Source organism: Cyprinodon variegatus, unplaced genomic scaffold (genome assembly GCF_000732505.1).
Source record: "Cyprinodon variegatus isolate N-32 unplaced genomic scaffold, C_variegatus-1.0 Scaffold376, whole genome shotgun sequence".
In the NCBI taxonomy this organism is placed as follows: Eukaryota; Metazoa; Chordata; class Actinopteri; order Cyprinodontiformes; family Cyprinodontidae; genus Cyprinodon; species Cyprinodon variegatus.
In genome coordinates, this window is record NW_015150829.1 from 279,283 (window position 1) to 302,924 (window position 23,642).

At 41.4% G+C, this 23,642-nt stretch overlaps 1 protein-coding gene across 29 annotated transcripts in view; it reads right to left on the reverse strand.

Annotated features, from left to right (window-relative positions):
- Positions 1-342: 342 nt before the first annotated feature.
- LOC107092344 (CUGBP Elav-like family member 2) overlaps positions 343-23,642 on the reverse strand; it is a 312,350-nt gene continuing 289,050 nt past the window's right edge. For 3 of the 29 annotated variants that reach the window (XM_015386762.1, XM_015386751.1, XM_015386754.1), the window contains 7 exons: positions 19,276-19,410; positions 18,331-18,372; positions 16,286-16,411; positions 9,974-10,171; positions 8,195-8,338; positions 5,569-5,740; positions 3,694-3,789 (listed from right to left, as the gene is read on the reverse strand). In XM_015386762.1, coding sequence (XP_015242248.1) covers positions 5,613-5,740; positions 8,195-8,338; positions 9,974-10,171; positions 16,286-16,411; positions 18,331-18,372; positions 19,276-19,410 — 773 coding nt within the window. In that variant the 3' untranslated portion in view covers positions 3,694-3,789; positions 5,569-5,612. Of the gene's footprint in view, positions 5,741-8,194; positions 8,339-9,973; positions 10,172-16,285; positions 16,415-18,330; positions 18,373-19,275; positions 19,411-23,642 lie in introns of all 29 variants that reach the window. The other 26 variants (XM_015386761.1, XM_015386770.1, XM_015386760.1 and 23 more) reach the window with 16 other exon arrangements.

Below are 23,642 nucleotides of genomic sequence, written 5' to 3' on the forward strand. Positions count from 1 at the left end.
GGGTTACCAATCTACTTGCTCTGGAGAGCAGAGTTCGCTGCGTTTAGATGTTGTCGCTAAAGTCTACAGCAGCAGACAGTAGTCACTAGATTTGGCGCTAGGCGCTTTTTTGAAATCAAAGTGCTAGAATGGTCTGAAAAGTCACTAAATAAGGCGAAAAAATGCTAAGTTGGCAACACTGCTCTTCGCATTGTTTGTTTTCAAATGGTTTGCTGCTGTCTGTTTGGACCTTTCTGAACATGTGCAGCAAATGGACTGATCCAATATGGTGGACACTGAAGGGGGGGCTGAGACACACTTATTATAAGCGTTCTGATGGCGTTTTAGAGAAAGGTCTTTTTAAAAAAACATAATTAATGTGCACAAATAAGAAATAGTTGTATTAACCAGACATGTAAACAAACTTTTATGGGGCCCTAGGCAACTGCCTAGTATTGCCAAATGGTAAATCCCACCCCGTGTATTATTTATCAATATCAGCATAAAGAATTGGCAGCACATAATCTCGACTGCTGTCAGATAATCAGTATCAACATCGGCCTAAAAAAATCTGAATCGGTCCATTTCTAACTTTAATGGCTTCAAAATATTCTCCTACCCTCTGATATTTAACGAACATAAAAAAGGCTGTTATTGGGTTCAATCAGAAGAACGTTAATCTTTGCAGGATTCCTTTCCATTTTATATTTTTGCTTAGATAGGTTGAGCAGTATACTAAACATCCATTTTGTACAGAAATGTGTTTTATTTCAACATAAAAACCTGGATCTGAGTAGAGGTGTGTAAACTTTTCAGGCCCCACTGTAGGTCCAGCCTGTTGGATCTTTAATTGTTCTGTTCAGCTCTCAGACGTGCAGTTATGGCTGTTTGTCGACGTGTGCTGCATTAAGAAGAGATCCTGCCGGCTAACTTCCACACAATCAGAAAAATAACGTCTGGGTCTGGATCTAATGAAAGCTGTGCTTCCTTCATCTCAGCTCAGGCTGTTGTTTTTTCCTGCGCGGACCTGCAGACGCGACCTCTTCCTCTCAAGCCAACAAGCTCTTTATTTCCCCTGTCGCTATTCCAATAAGATGCCTCTCCACGCGGCCCTGTTTCTAATAACCTCAGTTAGCCTGGGAGACAACAACCCGGCATCCTTCGAACCTTCGATTTTTACGCTCCGTCTTCCTGCTCTGTGGGTGAAATGGAGGAGGACTGAAACCCAAACAGACGGGAGGTTAACGGCACACAGAACTGAACCTGGACTTGGCACACATCACTGACTGACGACATCTTCTACTCTTATAATACTGGAACGGCTCTCCCTGGTTAAGGCGACTGGTGAACTTCTGTAGAAAATAATGCTGCCTTTTTTTTTTTTTGTCTTTTTTGCAGACCGTAAACGAGGCTTTCAGGGAGGGAGGGGGGCAGTTGAAGAGACTGACAACACTGTGCCATGTAAACGGCTCGACTATGTGAATGTCAAGAACGAACTTTGGCATCTATGCACGGTTTTGGCCCATTGCGCGACAACACTCACGACTATTGATCTCAAAAGAAAAAGGAGTTGAGCAGCAGATTCTGAGCGTCCCGCCTCGACGGCGGCCGTCCGACGTGTGCTTTTTTCCTAAGCAGACCGACACTGTCGAGCCGGTCTTGCCCTGTGCTTACATCATGAAAGCATTCGCTCCTCAGAGGTGATAAACAGTAATGATTCTCCCCATCAGATGCAAACCGCTCAAAGGTTTTTCAACTTAACAATAAGGGATAAGACGAGGAGTTTGAAGAAATAAGGCTCAGCGTACGACTCTCGCTTTAATATGTCGAGCTGGGATGGAGAAAAAGAAAACATGCCTGACCCTGCGAGATACTAATAAAACGAGAGGAGTGCAAAGATTTGTGGTAAGGCTCTGATGATTGAATCGGCTGTACGGCGGCTAAAAACGCTACGCTGATTGTTTGCGTGCGCGCGCCGGCCGGCGGTTCCTGAGGAGGCGTTCGCGCTCAGGGGCTCTCATGCACATTTAAAAAAAGTAAACTGTGAGGTCTGCACAGAAGTGTTTGCGTGTCCATGTGTGCATATGTGTGTATAGATATATTTATATATATATATTTATATGACACATGGGCACTTTTTTTACATCTTTACAAAGAAAAAAAAAAAAGCAAAACATGACATTGTCAGGCAACAAGACCACAGAATAGCAAGTTAACAAACTCTTTTTTTTCTTTAAATCTATACTTTAAATATGAGGGATCAATTCAAAACACTTATAATAAAATACCCATGTTATCAAATTATTTCACAAGAAATACACTGACGCGCTAGGCAGGAAGTACCTTCAGAATTTGGCACTAAACTCCACTGATCAGGTCTTTTTTTTCCTTATAAGACATTTTGTTGAACAACAAAACACATCTAAATATTGTTTCCCACGAGAGAAATAAAATAATAATGACATTGATGCTTTACGAGCTGACATTTTTATATATATATATATATATATATATTTATAGATATATTTGTATTTATATATATATATTTTTGAGGAATTTTATATAGCTAATTAACCAACAACAGATTTAGCAAATAGGGACTCCTTAAAAAAAAACAAAACATAACTATTATAGTAAAATGAAAGGCTTTGTCTATTGTTCAAGTAAACTGATTTTTTTTTAAAGTCTTCTCTTGAGAAAACATGAGACATTTAAGACCGTCAGACTGGTGATGAAACCACAACTAAACTCACAAGAAGCACCGACGTTAACGTGGGTTACAGGTATCGTAGTTTTTTTTTTTTTTTCCTCTATACATTTAAACAGTAGAAAATATAGGTAATTTCATCATGTGCATTTAAAACCACGGATTGTCTATCTGTGAGTCAGTTCAGCAAAAGGTGACACGAGTAGGTAGCATTTCTCCCCCCCAAACAGGGCAAATGTCTTTTTTATTTTTATTTTTTTACCTTTAAACTACTCTAGAAAAAAGTGGTTCTATATATAGACTTTGAATGAGAAACTGAGCCACTTAAAATGGCCTTATCAAAAAACTTTACACTGCCTGAAAAATGTAAAAACCATTAGAGAGCTCTGAGAGAGAGTCTAATATTGGATCAGACAGTTTTTATTCAAAACTGTGTGGAAGTAGTCTTATTTCTCAGAGAAACTGCCGCCAACTGCTTCTGGCGCCGTCTTCGTTTTCTGTTTCCGCCGGCGACCAGAAGCAAGATGACGCAGCAATTCCTGTCAAGTTTACCATAAAATGAAGAAAATCGCATAAAGAAGAAAAACAAAGGAAAGAAACTGAATGGAAATCACTTTACCACAGGTTTTCTTTTTTTTTTTTACTTAAAAAAAAAAAACATTTGTTCAATAAAAATCTCAGTCTTTTGAGTTTAATTTTATACGTATGCAGCTTTATATCTTTTTCACATTTGTTTATTTTCTCCCTCCCTGAAACCCGCCCAGAAAAACACATCCAAATGAGGTCACATGCAAAAAAATAAAAAAATAAAAAAATAAAAACACAAAAGTGAAAACAATTACTTATATTTAAAAGTCCAAAAAAGCTAAAAGCTTAAAAGATCAGTAGGCAGCGGTGGAGGAGGAGGAGAACCAGGTTATGATCAGGTGAGCTCGGAAAAGACATCAGAGAAAACAATGACGGGGTAGGAGGAAGAGGACCGTGACACTTTTTTTGTTTTTTTTTTGTTTGTTTAAAGTTTTTTTTTTGTTTGTTTGTTTTTTTGGACGCCACGAAGACATGCTAGGCAAACGATGAACTAACAGGCATGGAGATGGGTTGTTCTAAAAGGGGGAAAGAAAAAACGGGAGAGGAGATAGTTACACACAGAGAGCCAGAGCAACACACCACAACAGCATCATCTTCAAAAAAAATTAATGAAAAACAACAACAAACATCCAACAAACAATAATGCAAACTGGTAGAACGGCAACACGACACACTGGTTTCATTAGCATTTCTCACAAACCATTAAACTGACATTAATCTTATAGATCTATAGATACGAGCAACATTCACTCATCGACGTATACACAGGAAACATGGAGCACCCAAAGCTAATCCATCAGCGCCAAGATGGATGTCCACGTTTGGGGGAGGGTTCTTTTTTTTTTAAAAGAGTGGGGGTTACAATTTCCATGATTTAACCATTTAATTACTAATTTCATTTTTTTTTTTTACATACGACAGGAGGGGGGACAAACGAACAAAAGACTTTTTAAAACAACTTCAACAGAATTGAAGTTAGAAACGGGACAAATGAAGAAAAAAGTGGGGGAAATAAAGATGGATGAGCGTCACAGAGGCCGACACGATGGGGCGGCTACGACTGACCGGCAGCAGAACTGGTTTCTGCACTAAAAACATCTGATGAACGGATCAAAAGAAGGAGAAAACAGCGGAGAGGGTCGAGTCGAACGCCGTTTACTTTATAGGAGTCCAATAACTTACGATAGGCAATAAATAAAATCATTTTTTTTATTCGTCTGAGGCAGTAAAAATGTTGTATAAAAATAGAGCTGCTTTTTTTACAAATAAAATTTACAGGCCTGTGGCTTTACTGTACTTTGAGTGATCATTTTTAATCTGTCGACAAACCTCAAGTATTTTCAGTCCCCAGCCCCTTAACCCAGAAACTCCTCCTTTCTTCTTCTAGTACCTTTGTCTCTCCACAAATTCTAGGTTTTATATTTCTTTTTTTAAAATTTACATGCTGTTATATCATTTTCACATAAGAGACCAATGTGATCCGACCCAGAAAAGTAAGAACTATTTTTTTTTTTTAACTTGTGAAATAAGAAAAATCTGTATTTGTACATTTAGAGATAATGTTTAGCTGGATTTAGTATATTTATTTTCATCTTCTTGTGGTGGAGTTTAACTTTACTGCAGGCAAACTTTACAGTTAAGAGGCCACGAATGTTTTTGCAGCCTTTTGCTCCCGGGTTGCCAGCAGGCGTCGAGCAGCGGCGGCCTGCAACCAACACCGCGGAGGTCAAAGGGCGAATGTGCATATTGGCGAGCGCGTTTAAAAAAGAAAAATCTGAAAAATGAACCCATCATCAGCCTTCGGGTTCAAAACAAGACACTAAAAAATAACTGAAATAAAAACGGTAGCATGGCTCCTTTGTTTAAATCCTGACTTTGTCTCAAACTAGTCTGTAAAAATGTATAAATTATTCTCTTAACAGAAAAAAACGAACGTTTAAATAATTATTTTTTTTTTAAAGAGAAACTTCCTTCCATTGTAAAAAGAAAGAAAAATAGATTGCACAAAGTAATGGTGGAAATGGAAGTGTTCATGTGTGTCAAAAACTGGAATAAATAAATAATAAATTGAAGGCTTACATAAAAATCTTCAAAAAAAACATGATTAAAAAAAACAAGAATAATAAAAAGTGCGTCTCCCTCAGGTGGTTGTAGATCATCTCCTCCTACCTCCCACAATCCCTCTTTTCAACCCAGCCCTCCCCCGTGCAGAGGCCATGGCTCGGTTGAACTTTTTTTTTTTTTTTAAACCATCACTTTTGTTCTTTTTTTTAAATGGGGGGAGGGGGACTTACCCTAGCAGTGCTAACTGGGGGAGCAGATAGACCTAGTGCTAAGATCAGTAAGGTTTGCTGTCGTTCTTCGAACGCTTCAGCTGCACCTTCAGCCGCTTCATGCCGATCTGGAAGCCGTTCATGGCCTGAATGGCTGCCTGAGCCGACACCGGATTGTCGTAGCTGACGAAGCCTGCAGGGACAATGTGCCACATGTCAAAACACTGAAAATGTATCTTCTGTTCACATAGATAATAAAGGCCAAGAGTTAGCAAAAAAAAAAAGTGAAAATTACTCTTTCTCTAAGGGTGAATAACAACATAATGGTAACTCTCTGAATAAGGTCTTTACAGCAGTAGAGGTTAGCGGCGTTCATCTTTATTTATGAAGAATCGCTCAAAGCAATAATTTATGAATAAAAACTGGATGTTTGCCTGAAATATGATGATTTTGATACCACCATTCAGCTTTTCCATTTCAGTGAGTTTAGACTGATCTTCTCCTAAAACTGTTTTCTAAAATGATCTTTGGAAGTGAGGAAATGGAAATAGGCTGCTTGTTCTAGAACCATACTTCTATGTCAGCTAAACTCAAGAACTCGCTTCTGAGGTCCTCAAAAAGCTTCAGAAATTAAAATGACTGAATACAAAAATGTCCAAAAGTAGATAAAGTTTTGATAGAAATGGCTAGCTAACTTCTCTTGTCAGTTAGCCTAATTTAATGAAAGCTAAAACCTAGGATGGTTACAAGAATAACTTGAATCTGACAAATGTAATAATGAATAAAAATTCACTGAAAATAAACAAATGAAAGTTAGACACTAATTATATGCTGTCTATATGTATATTTGATCAAGAAACAAAGTAAAACAACAGTTTTAGCCTGTTTGGCTAACCTTGACATTTATCTAGCACTAAAATGATTTATGTTTACCAGCCTGGGAGGTAACAATAACTGCATTTAATAATAACCTCAGTTTTCTATGTGAAGAGCTAACTAGAGCTAATCACCTAAACTAGCTAGTTAATACAGATCTTGCGCTAACTAGCTAGTTTAGCACACAAAGCCGGTGTAGGTACCAGATCTGCTCGGGTGGTCAGATCTGCCAGTGAGGTTATGCTTCATGACTGGCTGAACGTTGCCACATCATGTAAAACATTGTGGTTGCTCAGACAACGATAATAACATCACACCGTGTACCGAGTCCAGAGCATATGTAGCATTAGCATTAGTGTGTCTGATGAGCAATGAAGTGTTAGCTGATTGATAGCAAAACTGAAAAAATCTGTTTATGGTGAACAAAGGAACTGTTAGACCATGATATAAGGGAGGATAGCTGGGTAGCACTGTGGCTAGCTGTCTATAGTAGCTAACAGGTTAGCCTCTTTTAGCTCGGTCAGTTAGCCATATTAAGCTGTGCTACTTTTAAATTCATGTCAGCAACAACAACTGATAGTAGAAAGTAGAATAACTTTTTTATTTGTCTAAAATCTCTATGAAAGTCATTTTTAAGATGTTCCATTTTTCCTCCCTGCCTTCAGATCTTAATAAAAAGAATAAAAATAAACTGTTTTTCCAGTGTAGTCCTGTTTCTCTGACTGTGACTGGCTGGATGTGCTCTCTTCATCCTCTGACATGGCAGTTGGCTACACTTAACACTTTCGTCTGTTTTTTGGCTGTAACTCCATCGTAGAGAGAAATCAGGTGTGCTGCTGCCATCAAAACCTTTTTTTTTTTTTTTTTTTTTACAGATGTTGGAGATCGGCCTGTTTTTCAGTGTATTCCTGTTTTTCTGACTGTGACTGGCTGGATGTGCTCTCTTCATCCTCTGATATGGAGGCTGGCTCGTCTGCCTGGCTGTGTGTTTCCTGGACGGGGCCGCCTTTTACAGTTGCTTTTTGTATCTCTGCTTCTGTCTCCTTGAACCCCAGTGGGCCTCAGCAGATGGCCGCTCACACTGAGCCTGATTCTACTGGAGGTTTCTTCCTGTTCAAAGGGAGTTTTTCCTCCCCACTGTCGCTACAAGCATGCTTAGTATGAGCGATTGCCAACTGGTTTTCCTTAGATAGAAAACTTTGAATCAGTTTGACTGTATGATCTGGTGAACTGTAAAGTGCCTTGAGATGACGTGTTGTGAATTGGCGCTATAGAAATAAACTGAATTGAATTAACCTTATTTTGTCACCTTGTTAAATAGCAGAGCTCAGTCCAGCTCTTAGAACGCAGTACTTTCCTTTAAGACTGACAATGATTGTTTTCTACTTTCGGCTACTTTAGATCACCAGTGAAATGTAAAATAATAGCAAATATAGGTAAAAATATGTCAAGACTCTAAAACAGATTTGATCCTTAAGAAACGGGCGCAATACAGTTTGTTCGAGTTGAGTTGCCGTATGCTGACGTCATAAGAAGCAGATCTGGTACCTACACCGGAGACTATTTTCTCCCCTCATGCTAAATCCTCACCTCAATGCTTTCATTTACTGTTAGCCATTACAGATAACAATTTTAGCAATAAAATGTAATTTTATTTATCAAATTTTTAATCTTTAAACTGTGTGTTTCTGAAACGTCTTTGCTCGACTTTCCTAAGTCTTCCAGATTATCAGATGTACCACAAACATGACAATCTTAAAAATAACTGTACCGAAGCATTTGCTAAGGTTTGTCTGTTTGTCGATGAAGACTTTGGCCGACACCACATTTCCAAAAGGCATGAACATCTGCAGGAGGTCCTGGTCTCCAAACTCCTGGGGCAGGTGGTAGATGAAGAGGTTGGCACCTTCAGGACCTGAAGGGGAGGAAAGCAGAGCGGATGAGGACAGGATGGATCTATCTGTGCTGTCGTTATAGGAACCCAGCTCAAGCAAACCACTTAGCATAATGTCTGCTGGCCTTGGATTCGCTGCCGCTTCTGCACAAAACCAAAAAAACCTTAAAATGTTGAAAGCTTTTCATAATTGTATTTTGCTTTGCGACAAACAAAGCAGGGGGCTTTTAATTCATTCTTTCAGCTGCATTTTGTCTCTCTTAAGAGGGGTCACAGGTCCTCCCAACCTCTCTTAGTCTATGCCACCCTAATGATTGTAGTAGGTCAGATCTCTCACTAGCGTTTCATACGCTCTCCACTGCTAAATGAAGCCGTGAGCGAGGGCGATATTCGCCACGTCTTTGTCTCCCTGGAGGGTTTTGAACTCCAGGATGGACTGGTAAATACAGACAGACTCTCTACATATTTTTTGATGCAGAAAGAAGAAACGGTCTCCAATCCGCTCTTTGTTTACCAGACATTTCATCATCTGATTTGTATTCTGCTCTGTTGTCTAAAGCTTTTGGGTGTTTTATTAGCCAGGTTGTGTTTACAGGTGGCACGTCACAGCAGAACAACTTATAATACTACTTCCATTATTTTAAATAAATCATTTAAGTATTAAAGGAAAAGTCCGTCATATTCAGAATTCAAACTTCTGAAAGTACTTTAAATATGAGATTATTACATACTGTTCACTAAATGATAAGTTTTTTTAAGTAAGAGTAATTTTCATTTGAATGTGCTTTACTGGAGGCATCCATGTTTGTCAAAGAACACTACTGCACTGGAAAAAAATCCAAATCTAGATAAGTCATTTTTTCTTCAAATAAGTGCATTTGTTCTTGGACTGAGGAGGTAAAAGAGACATTTTGCCAATTGAGCATGAAAATTGACACTTAGAATAAGAAAATACAATTGCGTTCTCTAATTTCAAGTGCAAATTTCAAGAAATTTTTACTTATTTCTAGATCGTTTTTCCAGTGTGCCACCTTGTTTTTCACGTCAGGGTCTTAAAAAAAAGATAATTAGATAATATGCACTTGGAATAAGACAATGCAATTGTTTTTTTTCTTATTTTAAGTATAAATTGTCTTGGTCCATTGGCAAAGTGTCTAATTTTTTCGCCTAAATTCCCGGAAAAATGAACTTATTTTAATAAAAAATTACATATAGATTTAAATTTTATGCAATATGGTGCACTTTCCAAAATGAAAAACCATGAGGAAAGATCCTAAGACATCGGCCATGAAGGACCCACAGGTCTCTTCCTACGTTTGAAACTGAGTCAGACTCATTCCAAGCAGGTAGAAAAGGTGTGTGGGAACAAACCCGACCCGTTTCAGGCAGGTTCTGAGGGTTTAATCATAACATTAGGGGAATTATTGACAAATACTGATGACATGTATGTAAAACTCTCAATTTGGAGAAAGTTAAATAAACCAATTAATGGGTTTAATTCTACCAGGCAGAAATAATGAAGGTAATTCTAACTGAATATAAAGGACATTTGGTGGCATTTATCATTCAGACATCTAACTCAGTGTTTATGAAGGAGACGCATGCTTAGGAAACCTGCAGCCGCGCCACGCAGACGTGTTACCACAGACTACTGACCCTCCTTCTGGCTGCCGGCGGCCCCCTGCTGCTGCAGCAGGGACTGGCTGTAGAGGGTGGGCAGCGCTGCGGCGGCGTACTGCTGGATCCCTGAGTAGGCCTGCGTCAGCGCGTCCATGGTGCCGGCCGTGCCGTTGGTGAGCCCTGCGCCGCCCAGGCCTCCGTTTAGAGCCGCCATACCTGAGAGCATTTGAGCAACTTTACATAAAACCCAACAATAAAGAAAGGAGAATGCACTTACTCATTAGCGCTCCCACTGAAGGTTGTGTTATTAACCACACAGACACACACAAAGACGCACTGACTGTCACACACCGCACCACAGGTCACACACAGAAAAAAAAAACATTAATACTGACGCACAAAAGACGACACATCACGAGACGAACAGAGTAGAAGGTTTAAAACAGCAGCATCAGTTATGAGTGCAGCTGATGACGGCCAGAGCTGCACAGGAACCAGCAGAGACAGACGGCATGCAGCGCTGCAAGCGCACAGCCAACCAGAGCCAGAGGCAACATGGCCGCTACCCACACAAATAACTACCACTGAAAAACAGATAAATACAGCAACAGATTTTACTGCACATCACATCAGGACAAAGCGGAAACATATGGAATGCCATTTATAGCAATAATTAACATCCATCTAATTGGTACCAACATCAAACTTCAAAATAAATGCAAAAATTAATTAAAATGAATTCATTTTTGTTAAAAACATGAGATTTTTTAAAGGACTTTTTATTTATATCTAAAAAGCTATTTATTTAAATATGAAATAAATACAATAAGTGGTATTTTTATTGGTAATATCAACTAAAATTTATAACTATTAAAATCTAAATCTAGACAAGTCATTTTTTTCTTAAAATAAGTACATTTGTTCTTAGATTAAGGAGGTAAAGGAGACATTTTGCAAATGGAACAAGAAAATTTACATTTAAAATAAGAAAAAAACTATTGCATTGTCTTATCTCAACTGCATATTATCTAATTATCTTATTCTAAAAGTAAAAATACTCATTCCATTGGCAAACTACCTCAATTATCTATTCAAATTAAGGGTAAATATACTTAATTTAAGAGATTTTTTATTTATTTCTAGATCGTTTTCCCAGTGCAGTTTGGATTTATCATATATCAATACGAACCTCAGCTTTAAAGTCAAGGTTCAGTTGGTTTTCCAAACATTTCATGAAATTGAAGCAAATATTATTCAAATTGGTGAAAACTAGAAGGATTCATTTTAATTAGTTTTTAATAGAAAAATAATTAGCAGGAAGAGAAAATAGCTGCATAAATTAAATATTTAAACCACCTTGAAACCATCTGGGTGGTTATTTTTATAAACTGCACAGATACTTGAAATAAAAGATGTTTTTGCTGTGGTTTCCCGGCACAGACATTCAAATTTACGAGGGCTCCCTGAATGCACCTTTTGCATTCAAATCCCACTTTGCTCTGCGGTATCGTGCACTTAGTTAAAAAACAAACAAACGCATCATTCGCTCCAGATATGGACTGAAACATAAGAGCAGTTCGCTTCACATTTGTTTGTTCTGTATAAATACATATATGTTACACATGTTGCAGTTTTTCCCACAAAAATCCAAACTTTTTCCTCATAACTGAAAACTTTAAATTGCAAAAAAATAAAAGCTACTTTTAAAAAAAGTTGCTTCTGTGAAATTTATATTTATATTTATTTAGGGGGCTTGTAATATTGTCTAAAATGACATTCCATGAACCATAAATGTTTAAATACACATTTATACATGAACGTCAGACAGAATAAAATTAGAACAAGTTGTTGGGAAATATTCCTAAATATTTATAATCGTTAATAAATGTTGTCGGACTATCTGATCATGAAAACATGAAAAATGGCTCTAAGACAAATTTAAAACATCGGAGATGCCACCATCTATTATTTTAGGATATTTATTTATTTATTTTCAGGTTTTTACGGCACGCGTGGCTCGTTTTTTGTACAGTAGGCTGACAGGAAAGGGGTACGAGAGAGGGGGAGAGACATGCAGCAAAGAACCACAGGTCAGATTCAAACCCTGCTCCACCACGTAGAGGACTAAGGACTTAGTTGGGGGGTTTTGGGCAAACAACTGCGCCACCAGGATATTTACTTCAACAACAAAAATAAATAAATTACACTTATTACGTTTCTCTGTTGTTTGGCTGTGACTCCATCCTGGAGAGAAATATCAGCTGTGCTGCTGCCATCAACACCTTTGTTTATAGATGCTGGAGCTTATAGTTAGAGTGGCTCAGGTTATTCTGAGCTATCTCTATAGATATGCTGCTATAGGCTTAGACTGCTGGAGGACATAGGCACCCCTATTTCATCATTCTGCTTCATTCTATCTCTATTTTCCCACTCTGCAGAATCTGTTAGTTCAATCTCTAATGTTCTGCTCTCTCAACACCTTTGTTTCTAGATGTTGGAGATTGGTCTGTTTTCCAATGTAGTCCTGTTTCTCTGACTGTGACTAACTGGATGTGCTCTCTTCGTCCTCTGACATGGGAGCTGGCTCGGAGCTCGTCTTCCTGGCTGTGTGTTTCCTGGATAAGGCCTCCTTTAATAGCTGCTTTTTGTATCTCTGCTTCTGTCTCCTTGAACCCCAGTCGGCCTCAGCAGATGGCCGCTCACACTGAGCCTGGTTCTGCTGGNTGCTTCATTCTATCTCTATTCTCCCACTCTGCAGAATCTTTTAGTTCAATCTTTAATGTTCTGCTCTCTCAACACCTTTGTTTCTAGATGTTGGAGATCGGTCTGTTTTCCAGTGTAGTCCTGTTTCTCTGACTGTGACTAACTGGATGTGCTCTCTTCATCCTCTGGCATGGGAGCTGGCTCGGAGCTCGTCTTCCTGGCTGTGTGTTTCCCGGACGGGGCCGCCTTTTACAGCTGCTTTTTCTATCTCTGCTTCTGTTTCCTTGAACCCCAGTCAGCCTCAGCAGATGGCCGCTCACACTGAGCCTGGTTCTGCTCGAGGTTTCTTCCTGTTAAAAGGGAGTTTTTCCTCTCCACTGTCGCTACAAGCATGCTGAGTGTGAGGGATTGCCTTTGAGTCAAGAAGTTGAGATGAGAAAATATTTGTTGTGAATTGGCGCTATAGAAATAAACTGAATTGAAATCGATATGAATGAAATTTGAAGAAAACAGAAATATTAAATGATGTTTTATTTGATTGATCTAAATAAGTGCAATATTTTGGGTCATTTACTCTGAATAGTCTTTGCTGATAATATATTAGATTTAATATTTGGTCAAATGAAACATCAGGGAGAATTAAAGTTTAAAACAAATATTTTAAATGTGTTCATTTGTTTTCCTGTTAAACTGGAGTAGGAGTGGTCAGAGAGACGTTTCCATTGTGGAGATGAACTGGTTATTGACCCTCTGGGTCCCTGAGAAAGTCCCCCAACTGCAGACTGCTCCCCAGGTGCTGCAAGCTGCTCGCTGCTTCTTTATGGGTCAATAAAGGATCCAACTTTTCAAAGTTTCCTCATAGAAATGTTTAAAATAAGCATCAGTTGTGAATCTGGACCTGCAGTTAGCTTAGCTTATAGAGGAAGCTAGCTGGTATGAAGAACATTAGGGGTCCAGGCCACCATTGTCTTCTTTTCCAGCCTGTGATGTCTGCGTTGTGGGTTTTAGGGGGCGAGGGGAGCGAGGCGGTGGGTTTAGTGGTGAAGGAACACTCATTAGCTGCTTGTAATGGCTTAATATCACGGCGGAGGGCAACTTGTCTGAGGAGGTCTGACACCGCCTCGCCGTCCTGTCGCCTCGCCGTCAGACACGGTGAAATAAATTATCACCACTGCGCTGTGGATTATAGGTCACTCATTTATTCGGGAATAATTGCACCGCTGACCTTTGCAATTCAATTAAGGCCTGGATGTGTTTAAATGAGGGCAGCCGATGGCGGTGGGTGGATGGAGGAGGGGAGGGGGCAGCGAGAAGAACCAAAACGGAACGGACCTGTTGGGTCGAACAGGAGTCGAGGCGTGTGTGATTTACACAGCGGGTAGAGCTACTCCAGCCGAGGAGCGGAAAGGTCAGAGGAGAATAATGTGGTGGAAGAGGCCTGTAGTACGGGATCTCTGCTGTCATAACAGCTCTGATTAAGATCCCAACGCCACTCCTCAGAGGTCGAAGGCAGGACGCCCAGCAGGACCGAGGATGGAAACAGGGATCTGCTCCAGATTCCAGGAGGAAATGCTGCTTTTCTAAACCTAAACAAACTGTTTAAGCAGTTAGCAGGGCAAAGGTCAAAGGTCACGACCCTGAAGCAGACTGGAAAGATTCTTCTCTATAAAACCAACATGGCAATAGCTACATCTGGATCAAGGATAAGACGTCTGAAACCAAAGAAGAAAAGTTGGACCACGATGGACAGAACCGACTCATTCAAACCTCCTCCACATTCCGAGAACCAGACTCAGAGCATTTTATGCTGCTGCCCCACATCTGTGGAATGCCCTCCCTGACACCTTGAGGGCTCCTCAATCCACTGAGTGCTTTAAAAAAGGTCTTTAAACACTATTTTTTAGCAAAGCTTTTGGTCCCCTTTAGATGTTTTTCTCTCTTTTAAAAAAAGGTTTTTCACACTTTTGTCTTTTTTACCTTTAGTACTTTCAGATCTTTTGATGGAAATTGCAGTATTATTGTTCTCTGCTACTGACTGGCAAGCACGGTGATGGAGGACTGATGGTTTGGGGGTGTTCTGCCGGGCATTCACTGTACGATTTTTTCTCTCTTTTTTTTCTTAGTTTTTACGGCACTAGTGGCTAATTTTTGGACAGTAGGCTGAGAGGAAAGGGGGTATGAGAAACATGCGGGAAAGAACCACAAGTCAGATTTGAACCTAAGTCGGCCGCGTTGAGGACTAAGGTCTCCTTACATGAGACGTGTGCGCTAACCACCGCACCACTAAAGCACTCTCCTGATTTTTTTCAATCATTGCACGCAGCTACAGCTAACAATTTACGACGAAACCGCAGGGTTGAAAAGTTCACAGCTCACGATATATGTTCTCACATTGCGCAACCGGATGATCTGATGCAATCTACCTGCTCTCACTGTACGTCTAAAAACCACGTGGGACTCAGCTCCGCAGTGAGATGGCGCTACTCGGACTCGTCTATCCGGAAGCCAAACAAGTAGGAGAGGAATATGAAGCTCACTAGAGGGAAATTTGTGCTGAAAGCCCTAAAAAGAAACGCCGACAACGCATTTGATCAAAGACATGGCTGAGCAAACATGGCCACTACGGTCTGTAATAGCCATGGCTACTACGGTCTATACAGAAGAACTCCATTTCACTCACAACCCGCCATGCTGCTGTGTTTTCATCTCAGAGAAAGAAGAAGAATCCTTGTTTGCGCACTGAGCGATTTGCCCACGACTACCTCACAACGGCCGACTGAATTTCAAGCATGTTTGATTTTCTCCCGACCTTACGATTCCTGATCAGGAAGTGGTCGTGAGCGGCTGATTACCCCTTGTTACACCCTGTACACTACACGACGCACCATCAGTCTGAAAGACGGCTCCATTGATAAATTCTCGCACCACTGGACAATCGGCCCGAAAAAGGCAAAAAATCGGGCCGTCTGGATCAAGGATGCCCGGTTTTACAGTTAACACCTGGACCAAAAGTCGGTCTATCCAGCAGCTGCAGTCCGGCCTGAACAGAACCAGGATCCTAAACTGATTTACAAACAGCAGCAGAGGAAACAGAACCAAAGATTTAAACGAGGCTGTTTTAAAAACAGGCGGATCTATGAGCTGCAAGAACTTTATGTACCTGAACCTTAAACCCAGCGGGTGCAGGAACATTTACAGCTGGACACGATGGAAAGAATCGGTTTAATTTCCGTTTTAGTCATAGATCTGATCTGTTTTATGAGACAAACACACACCAAACAGCGCCACCTGCTGACAGACACACGACACTGTCCCACGCAGCAGCAGCAGCTGGGTCTACTGGCTACAGGAAGCCCAACCCAGGACACAACCAGGAAGCAGATGGAGCGGTGGAGGAATGGCTGGAATGAGGATGGTTCAACCAAGAAGTTCTCCATGGACCCGAGATGCAGAGAGACAGCAGCAAGAACCAGTCTTCTACTGGGAGGACTGGGAACTGCATTAACTATTGGTTTGGTTCAGATACGACGTTAACTTCAATTCTGCCCGTTTTAAATATGTCCATGAATCAAAGCGCGTCTCTCTGCTCAGCGGAGGCGTGAGGTGTGGATGGCTGGAGTGGCTGATGGCAGGGTGAATACTCACTGTTGATGCTACCTGCTAGTGCATTGATGTTGTTCAGGCCCACAGTGGCGCCTGCCAGGCCCTGCAGGGTACCCAGAGAGGTCAGAGAGTTCATGGCACCGGCGTTGGAGCTGGCTGTTGTGCCTGCTGCTGGGAGGAGAGAGGAAGACAGAGAAGTGGATGCGTTATATCCAACATTCAGCGACTCCTACGCATAGACGGCTCTACGCAGCTGCAGTTTTTAGGTGCTAGGTGCAGCAATGTAGGATCAGGAGCCCTGCACTGAAAGTATGGGGGCATTTTAGACTTCAGGAACATCTACTATGGTGGCTCATCTATATGTCTGAACCACTGAGCTCCAGCCTTGAAAAATGGCTCCTCATCATCAATATTATTATAACTTTATTGAAAAACATTCTTGTATTTTGTGAAGCATAAAAAAAATGGGAAATCTCTCCTTCCTGGTCATCCCATGTGGAGCTTGTGCCCTAAAATAGGAATAACTTTGTTGTCAGAACTGGTTCCATCACCTCATATTGGGCCAGTTCTCTTTGGGTTCATTTCTGACAAGTTTCCTGAGCAGCGTTAAGCTACAGCCCGCTTGGATTTGCTGGGGCTTTGTTGATATAATACCCTGATGTATTAATCTGTGTCTGAGCTTACAGAAAATAAAGGAAACTTTAGAAATAATGACTAACAAAAGAAATGTTGAAAATCCTTGCCGAAACAGATGAGTGTGTGAGTAAATCAGCTTAGAAACCCAACAAACGGGTTCCTCTGATCAGATTTCAAAGCCAAACTGGAAACTAATTTTCTACCCTGAGGCTCAGAGTTGATTTTAAACGTTATAATTACTGTTTTATGAGATGAAGCCAAGGATAATTTGGTTGTTGGGCCAATTTGTGTTACAATTGGCTTTAAAACACTTTACCCGGCAACAGGTGAGGTTATGGGACGCTGCGGTTGTCAGAAACATTTAGGAACAGACATCTCTGGATTCTGTTAGGTTCCCTAAAAACTTTGATAAAGATGCAAATCAGTCAATATGGAGGTTAGCTGATGCTAAACAGCGCTACAGGTAGCACCAAACTACTGCAGCACTGACACAGAACATTTCTGGAAACAAATAAATGGCCATAAAATGGCTGTTCCAAAGAGTTGATATACATCAGTACACCAGTTCTAAAAATAAAAAAAACAGGAAAAAAAAGATGAGACCAATATGAAAACCCGTCTGTGAAAAAAATGAGTACACCCCTGATTTAGCAGTTGGTAGAACCCAAGTTATCCCTATAGTTATGCTGCTATAGGCTTAGACTGCCGGAGGACATAGAGACCTCTTTTCATCATATCTCTGTTCTATCAATCTGCAGTATTTGTTAGTTTATTTTCTAACGTTATGCTCTCTCTGCTTTTTCTTATCTTGGACTTAGAGAGAAGAGACTTTCTCCTTTGATTCTTCCAGGGTGGTTCAGCCTCAGGACCTTTGACCTCTGAGACGGAGCTGTAAGGTTGTTTAAAGTTAGCCAGGTTGGATCTGAAATGTTTTCCTTCTTGGGATCGCTAAAGGTCCTTCTCTGAGGTCATTGCTGATATCTTCCTGCCTCTGAGCTTTAATCGTCTAAGACTTTGGCCTTTATAGAGACGTTCAAACTCCGTGACGATCTAGGTGCTATAACTGGGGTGTACTTCATTTTCCACACAGCCTTTCAGTGTAGCTTTAAGATCTATGCCTTCGTTCTTCTGTTAAGGTTAGATTTAGATTATTTTCCTTCTTTTTCCTGCAAAGCGACAGGAGAAACAAACAGAAATTTCCCTTTATTGAACTTTAAAGATGTTTCATCAACTAATAATTTGCGTATTTCCTCTCACATATTTGGATCTTAATGAGTCGGCAAAGAAAAAAGGAATCACGATGACAAATGAGAAAGATCCCAAACACACAGACGCACACCTGAGGAGACACTGAGGCGGTGGGTGGAATGGAGGGAAATGTGGCGCAAAAAGCTCGCAACCTTGTTCCTTCTCAGACAACAACAAAATAGAGATTTAATCTATTCATTTACCCTTCAGCTCATCAAAGCGTTGCCAACAAAGCAGGATTGCCGCTGAATATATTAGGAGGTGGTGTGGCAGAGGGAGCATTATGTCAGCACACGTTGCAAAACAAAGACGGTGGCCTGTCTCCATGCAGAACGGTCTATATTTATCAAACTAGAGTGACGTTTCGGTTTCACTGACACATGCAGTATAGCAGCACTCATTCACAGCGAGGAGCTCAACCTGAGTGTGCAATATGCAAGGTTGGAGTGACATTTGGCACCAGAGAGAGAGAGAGAGGCGAAAAGTATGGAGGGAGAGAGTGAGACGAGGAGGAGAGACCAGACAAGAAGGGGCGTTTGGAGCAGGATGGAGGAGGAGGCTGCTTTTCATATTCATGCTCTGGTGAGAGGGCGCTGCTGGAGCGAGGCCGAGCCGACATGAAGGGGGGGGGGGGGATGGAGCAGAAACAGGGAGCTTGTCAGAAAGAGGGCAGGAGCAGGAGATGAGGGCAACAAGGAGAGACGGAGAAGGAAGGAAGCTGAGGACGGTGGCGTTTAACCCCAACATCAACCTGCTGCTTTTAGACGCACATCTACAAGAAGGACATCATCGAAACGCACAGAGGTGCACCCCCCCCCCCCAATCAGCCGCAGGGCCGCCGCAGGGAGGAGCAAAGTGAAAACACAACACCAGAACCGGACTCACACGTAGGCAAAAACGTTCATGCACACACACATCCAGCCGCAACGCTGCAATGAGGGGGCGGCGGCACGCCACATGATGTTCAAACACAGGAGGACGCGTGTGGAACATCGACATGGCATCAGGATGGAGGTGGACACACACCACGGATGGAGGTCGGAGCGATGGCGATGTGTGATGAGCCGACGGTCGGCTGAGGTGACAACAATGGGAACAGTGGAGAGCGGCGTGGGGTGGCCCCGCCCGCCCGAGCCCAGCGGCGTTACCTGGGCTGGCCAACGCTCCCAGGGAGGCGGCGCTGGAGGACAGGGGGTTTGCGGTGGAGGGGCTGGCTGAGTTTTGAGCTGCTGCCGCCGCTGCCGCTAAAGTGGCCAGGTTCTGCAACTGCAGAGCGCTCATACCTGGAGAGAGGAGCCAGAGAGGGTGGTGTCAAAGCTGGGGGGGTCGCCGGGGCTGCACAACCGGCGCTCCGAGGGTCCGCAGGAGAACAGCGTGTATTCCCTTCACTAACACACCTGGAAACAAGCTCTCAGTCTGCTTCCTGCTTCTCCTTCAAACAAGCAGAAAGTCTGAAGGTAAACACTCCAGCAGCTGAGTTCACTAATAAGTCCCAAATGGGGCTGAATCAGTAAAAGCAGCTGCTGTAGCGTTTAGTCCTGGTGTGTTTCTCCCAGGCAGAGCTGCTCTGGAGGCAGAAATAATCAGAGTGATTTAGTTCAACTTATGTTTCTCCCTTTCAACAGCACTCGATTAAAACCCTGCGGAGGGGCTTCAGACACAGAGAGGAAGCTAACCTTTTCTAAAACACTTCTGCAGGCTGGAGCCTATTATATCGCTTTAAAAATTCAACTCCTGGAGCTTCTCTCTGCACCAATATTTACTGCTAAAAGCCATTAAAAACACAAAAACCAATATGGGTTGGACCGCCGGCAGATTATTTACTCCTTCAAAAAAGGAGCAGAACTCTAGGAGGCTTTAACCTTTCTGGCCTGAGCTGACCTACTAACATCCACCTAACATGCACTTGAGAATAATTAACACTTTGATTGGTTCACGTACTGAATCCAAACAGATCCCTCTAAACATGTCAGAGCTTTTTGCATCCGACCATGAAAGGACACCACCACATTCTTTATAGTCTCAAAACCACTGATTCAAATGATCAGTGAAAATTTGTTTTAGGAAATAAAGACAGTCAGTTGTATGGCGTTACATTTATCTCAAAACGTTAGATTATTTCTGCGCACGGTTTATCGACCACCACACAACAAAATCGCCTTTATCTTAAAATTTATAAATTAAAAGTAGCATCCTAAAAGACATTTTCGCCAACAATTGTTGCTTAAATGCCTCATAATAATAATCTCTGGGAAATTACAAGAGGATTTGAAAATCCTCCAAATATCTCGGCTGTTATGTCACATAATGGGACGTTTCTATGAAAGTACAGGTGGTTCTGATTTTTTTTAGCTGCAATCTACAAAACAACCACTAGAGGGAACTAAAACCTACATTTTAACTGTTTTTTTTTTGTTTCGTACGATGGGGGGAGTTGATTTAAAAACATCGACAATCATAACTCTGTGAAACAGTAGATGAGTCTCTGCTTTAATGTTAATGATGATGATCTGCGGTCAAAGCTGTAAACTGCTTTCCGTTAATCTCTGTTTAAGATTAAGATGAATTTGTTCTATGATTATATTTGAATCATTTAATTATATAATCAATTGTTAACTTTTCCTTGGCCAGTTTAATCGTCTTTAAGCAAAGATTATAGAGGATTTTAAATAAACATCGCCACAGTGTGTTTGTAGAGTACGGATGATGAAGTGTTTGAACAGTAGCAGCCATTCAAAATGGCCCTTCCCAATGAAAATCAGCCCTCCATCGCCCTTTCACTGAATTACAGCGTCAGACCAGGAGATAACGCTTCTCTTTAGTCCTCTTAGTGTCCACAAATCATGACAGAAAGAATATTTTAGATGTTTAAAAAGGAATTTTAGGGGCGTCGTATTTCCACCAACACCCCAGCAGACCGAACACACTGCCTTCTGTGGCATAGTGTCCAAACTGCAGGTACCTTGGTCTATTGGTTAAGAGCTGGAACTGCCCAGCATTTTGGGTGTGATCTGTTCTATTTGGATTGCCTCGGGCATCCAGGGGTAGATTTAGGAAGTTTGGGGCCCTAGGCAAAGACAGTCAGAGGGCCCTCTGAACACATAAAACACAAGGAAATTGTACAGGCCAACAATCCCCTTAGATCCACTTAGATCGGTATGGGGTATTGCAGGCTAACAAAAGAAGTCAAATGAACCCCAAATGGGTGGACCCCTTCGTCATTTCAAATTTGTAAAACAAGGCTTTGTTGGGCTACTGTATTAAACCTTAACCTCACATATTTCTGACATTTTCAGTTGAAAAAGCTTCCTGGATGGGAAGCGAAACGTCTTTAAACTTGGAAACAAAGTCTAGTGCATTGTTTTTAATTTTCTTTTTTTTTTTTTTGTTCTAGGTTTTGTCTCTTTTCTTCTTGTTTTCCTCTCTATGTTTTGTACTCAGCTGACTTTTCATGCTGTCTCTAAAGGAATGAAAGATTTTTTTTAAGCACTAAGCTCACTTAGCTGATTGCTCCTTCCTGTGTTTCCAAAAAGTAAATAACCCAGTCCTTCTTTTCACTGTAGACAAGCCATGATCTGCTTCTCTGTTCTCCATTTTTCATTTGGATGAAATAATAGCTGCATGAATCATGACAGCAGACAAGATAGAGGAGAGCAGGAGGCGGGGTTACCAATCTACTCGCTCTGGAGAGCAGAGTTCGCTGCTTTTAGATGTTGTCGCCAAAGTCTCCAGTAGCAGAAAAAAGTTGCTAGATTTGATGCTAGCCGCTTTTTGATATCAAAGTCCTAGAGGGGTCTGAAACGTCAATAAATGTAGCGACAAAAGCGCTAAGTTAGCAACACTGCTCTTTGCACCGTTTGTTTTCAAATGGTTTGCTGCTGTCTGTTTGGACCTTTGTGAACATGTGCAACAAATGGACTGATCCAATATGGTGGACACTGAAGGGGGGGGCTGAGACACACTTAATATTAGATGCGCTCTGATAGCATTTTAGCGAAGGATTTTTTTTTATCAAAAACATAATTAAGGAATAGTTGTATTAACTCCAAGACTTTGGGGCCCTGGGCAACTGCCTAGTATAGCCTATGGTAAATCCCCCCCCCGCCTGTATCCATTACCTGTGCCTGACATGTTCTCCTGACTGGACCGTGACCTTCTGGTCGTTTGTACCTTTTTCTCGCCATAGAAATACAGATTTTCTGCTTTCAGGTTCTAATTTGAAGCGATTAAACTCTCCAATCTATCCATCACCACATTACTGAAGCCCCGCCTCTTCAACCGGACGACAGCATACGGCCTTTTCTTCAGGATAACTAATGACTGCGTGCCAACATGACAGAGAGGAACCAGCAGCATCTCCCTCGCTGTAAAACCTCAGAAAACAAATCACAGCAGAACCGTACAATGTCTCCAACACATGAGCTTGTTAAGGCTAGGTAAGGGTGGAACATATGAGGTGCATGTGTTGTATATACAGCCTGGGTGTGTATATACAGCCCTATGGGAGTACACACATGTAGAGAGACACACAGAAACGACACAGCGAGGAAAATCCATCTTGTTAAACAAAGATATCCTTCATCCAGACAACCAAACTCAACAATGACAACAGATGGCTGAATTCATCACTTGGATTCACACCTCTGATTGGTAAATAAATGGATTAAAAAGGAGATAGGAAGAAAAAGACAAGCCGCTTTGAGAGTTCGGATCTCGTTTTAGACGCTGCAGCCGAGTGTGAGAGCTCCGGGTTTCAGGCGACGTGTTTTCACGCTCGCACAAACGATGTGTGCGACTTCTTCACTTGTCCCTGCTGCTCGGGAACACCGCCACCACCGCAGCCAAAACCAATTGTGTTTTCAGGGCGATTTTCTCCAATTTTCTGTCATACGCCCAAAGCCCAAATGGATTTCTATTTTCAGGGGATGCAGGAACAAAAACAGGCGTCACTCTTTCCATCAAATCCCAACAAAAACACAGACTCACAGCCGTGCTAATTCTGGCCCTGTCTTACTTAGAGGAGGCAGAGAATGGAGCAAATGAGCCAGAAGACGTGCAGCTTTAGAGGAGCTACAACAAATCGTATTGATCTTGTTCTGGAAAGTGGAAAGCAGACCTGATCTGTTTGTAAAATGCAACATGGAGCTGGTGGGTTCCTTTCCTTCTCTGCATTTCTTCCCTTTATCTTTCATCTGGTACTTTCCTTCCTTCTTTACCCATTTTTAATTAATCGTCTTTACTTTGTCCTCTTCTTTTCTCTAATGTCCTCCCTTCCTGTTTTATTATGGTCTCCAATTTTAATTACAAGTTTATTTCCATTAGTAATACCCTTCAAAACATGCTTCTTTTTCTCCAAACACTGACTGTCTATCAGGATAACCAATAAATGTCCTGTCAGGCTAAGCTTAAGTTGGATTAACTTCATGCTTGATGGATCTTAGTTTGATTTACACCAAAAGAGAAAAAGTTTATCATCATTTTAAAAAGACTATCAGGCTTAAAATGTTATTAAGAG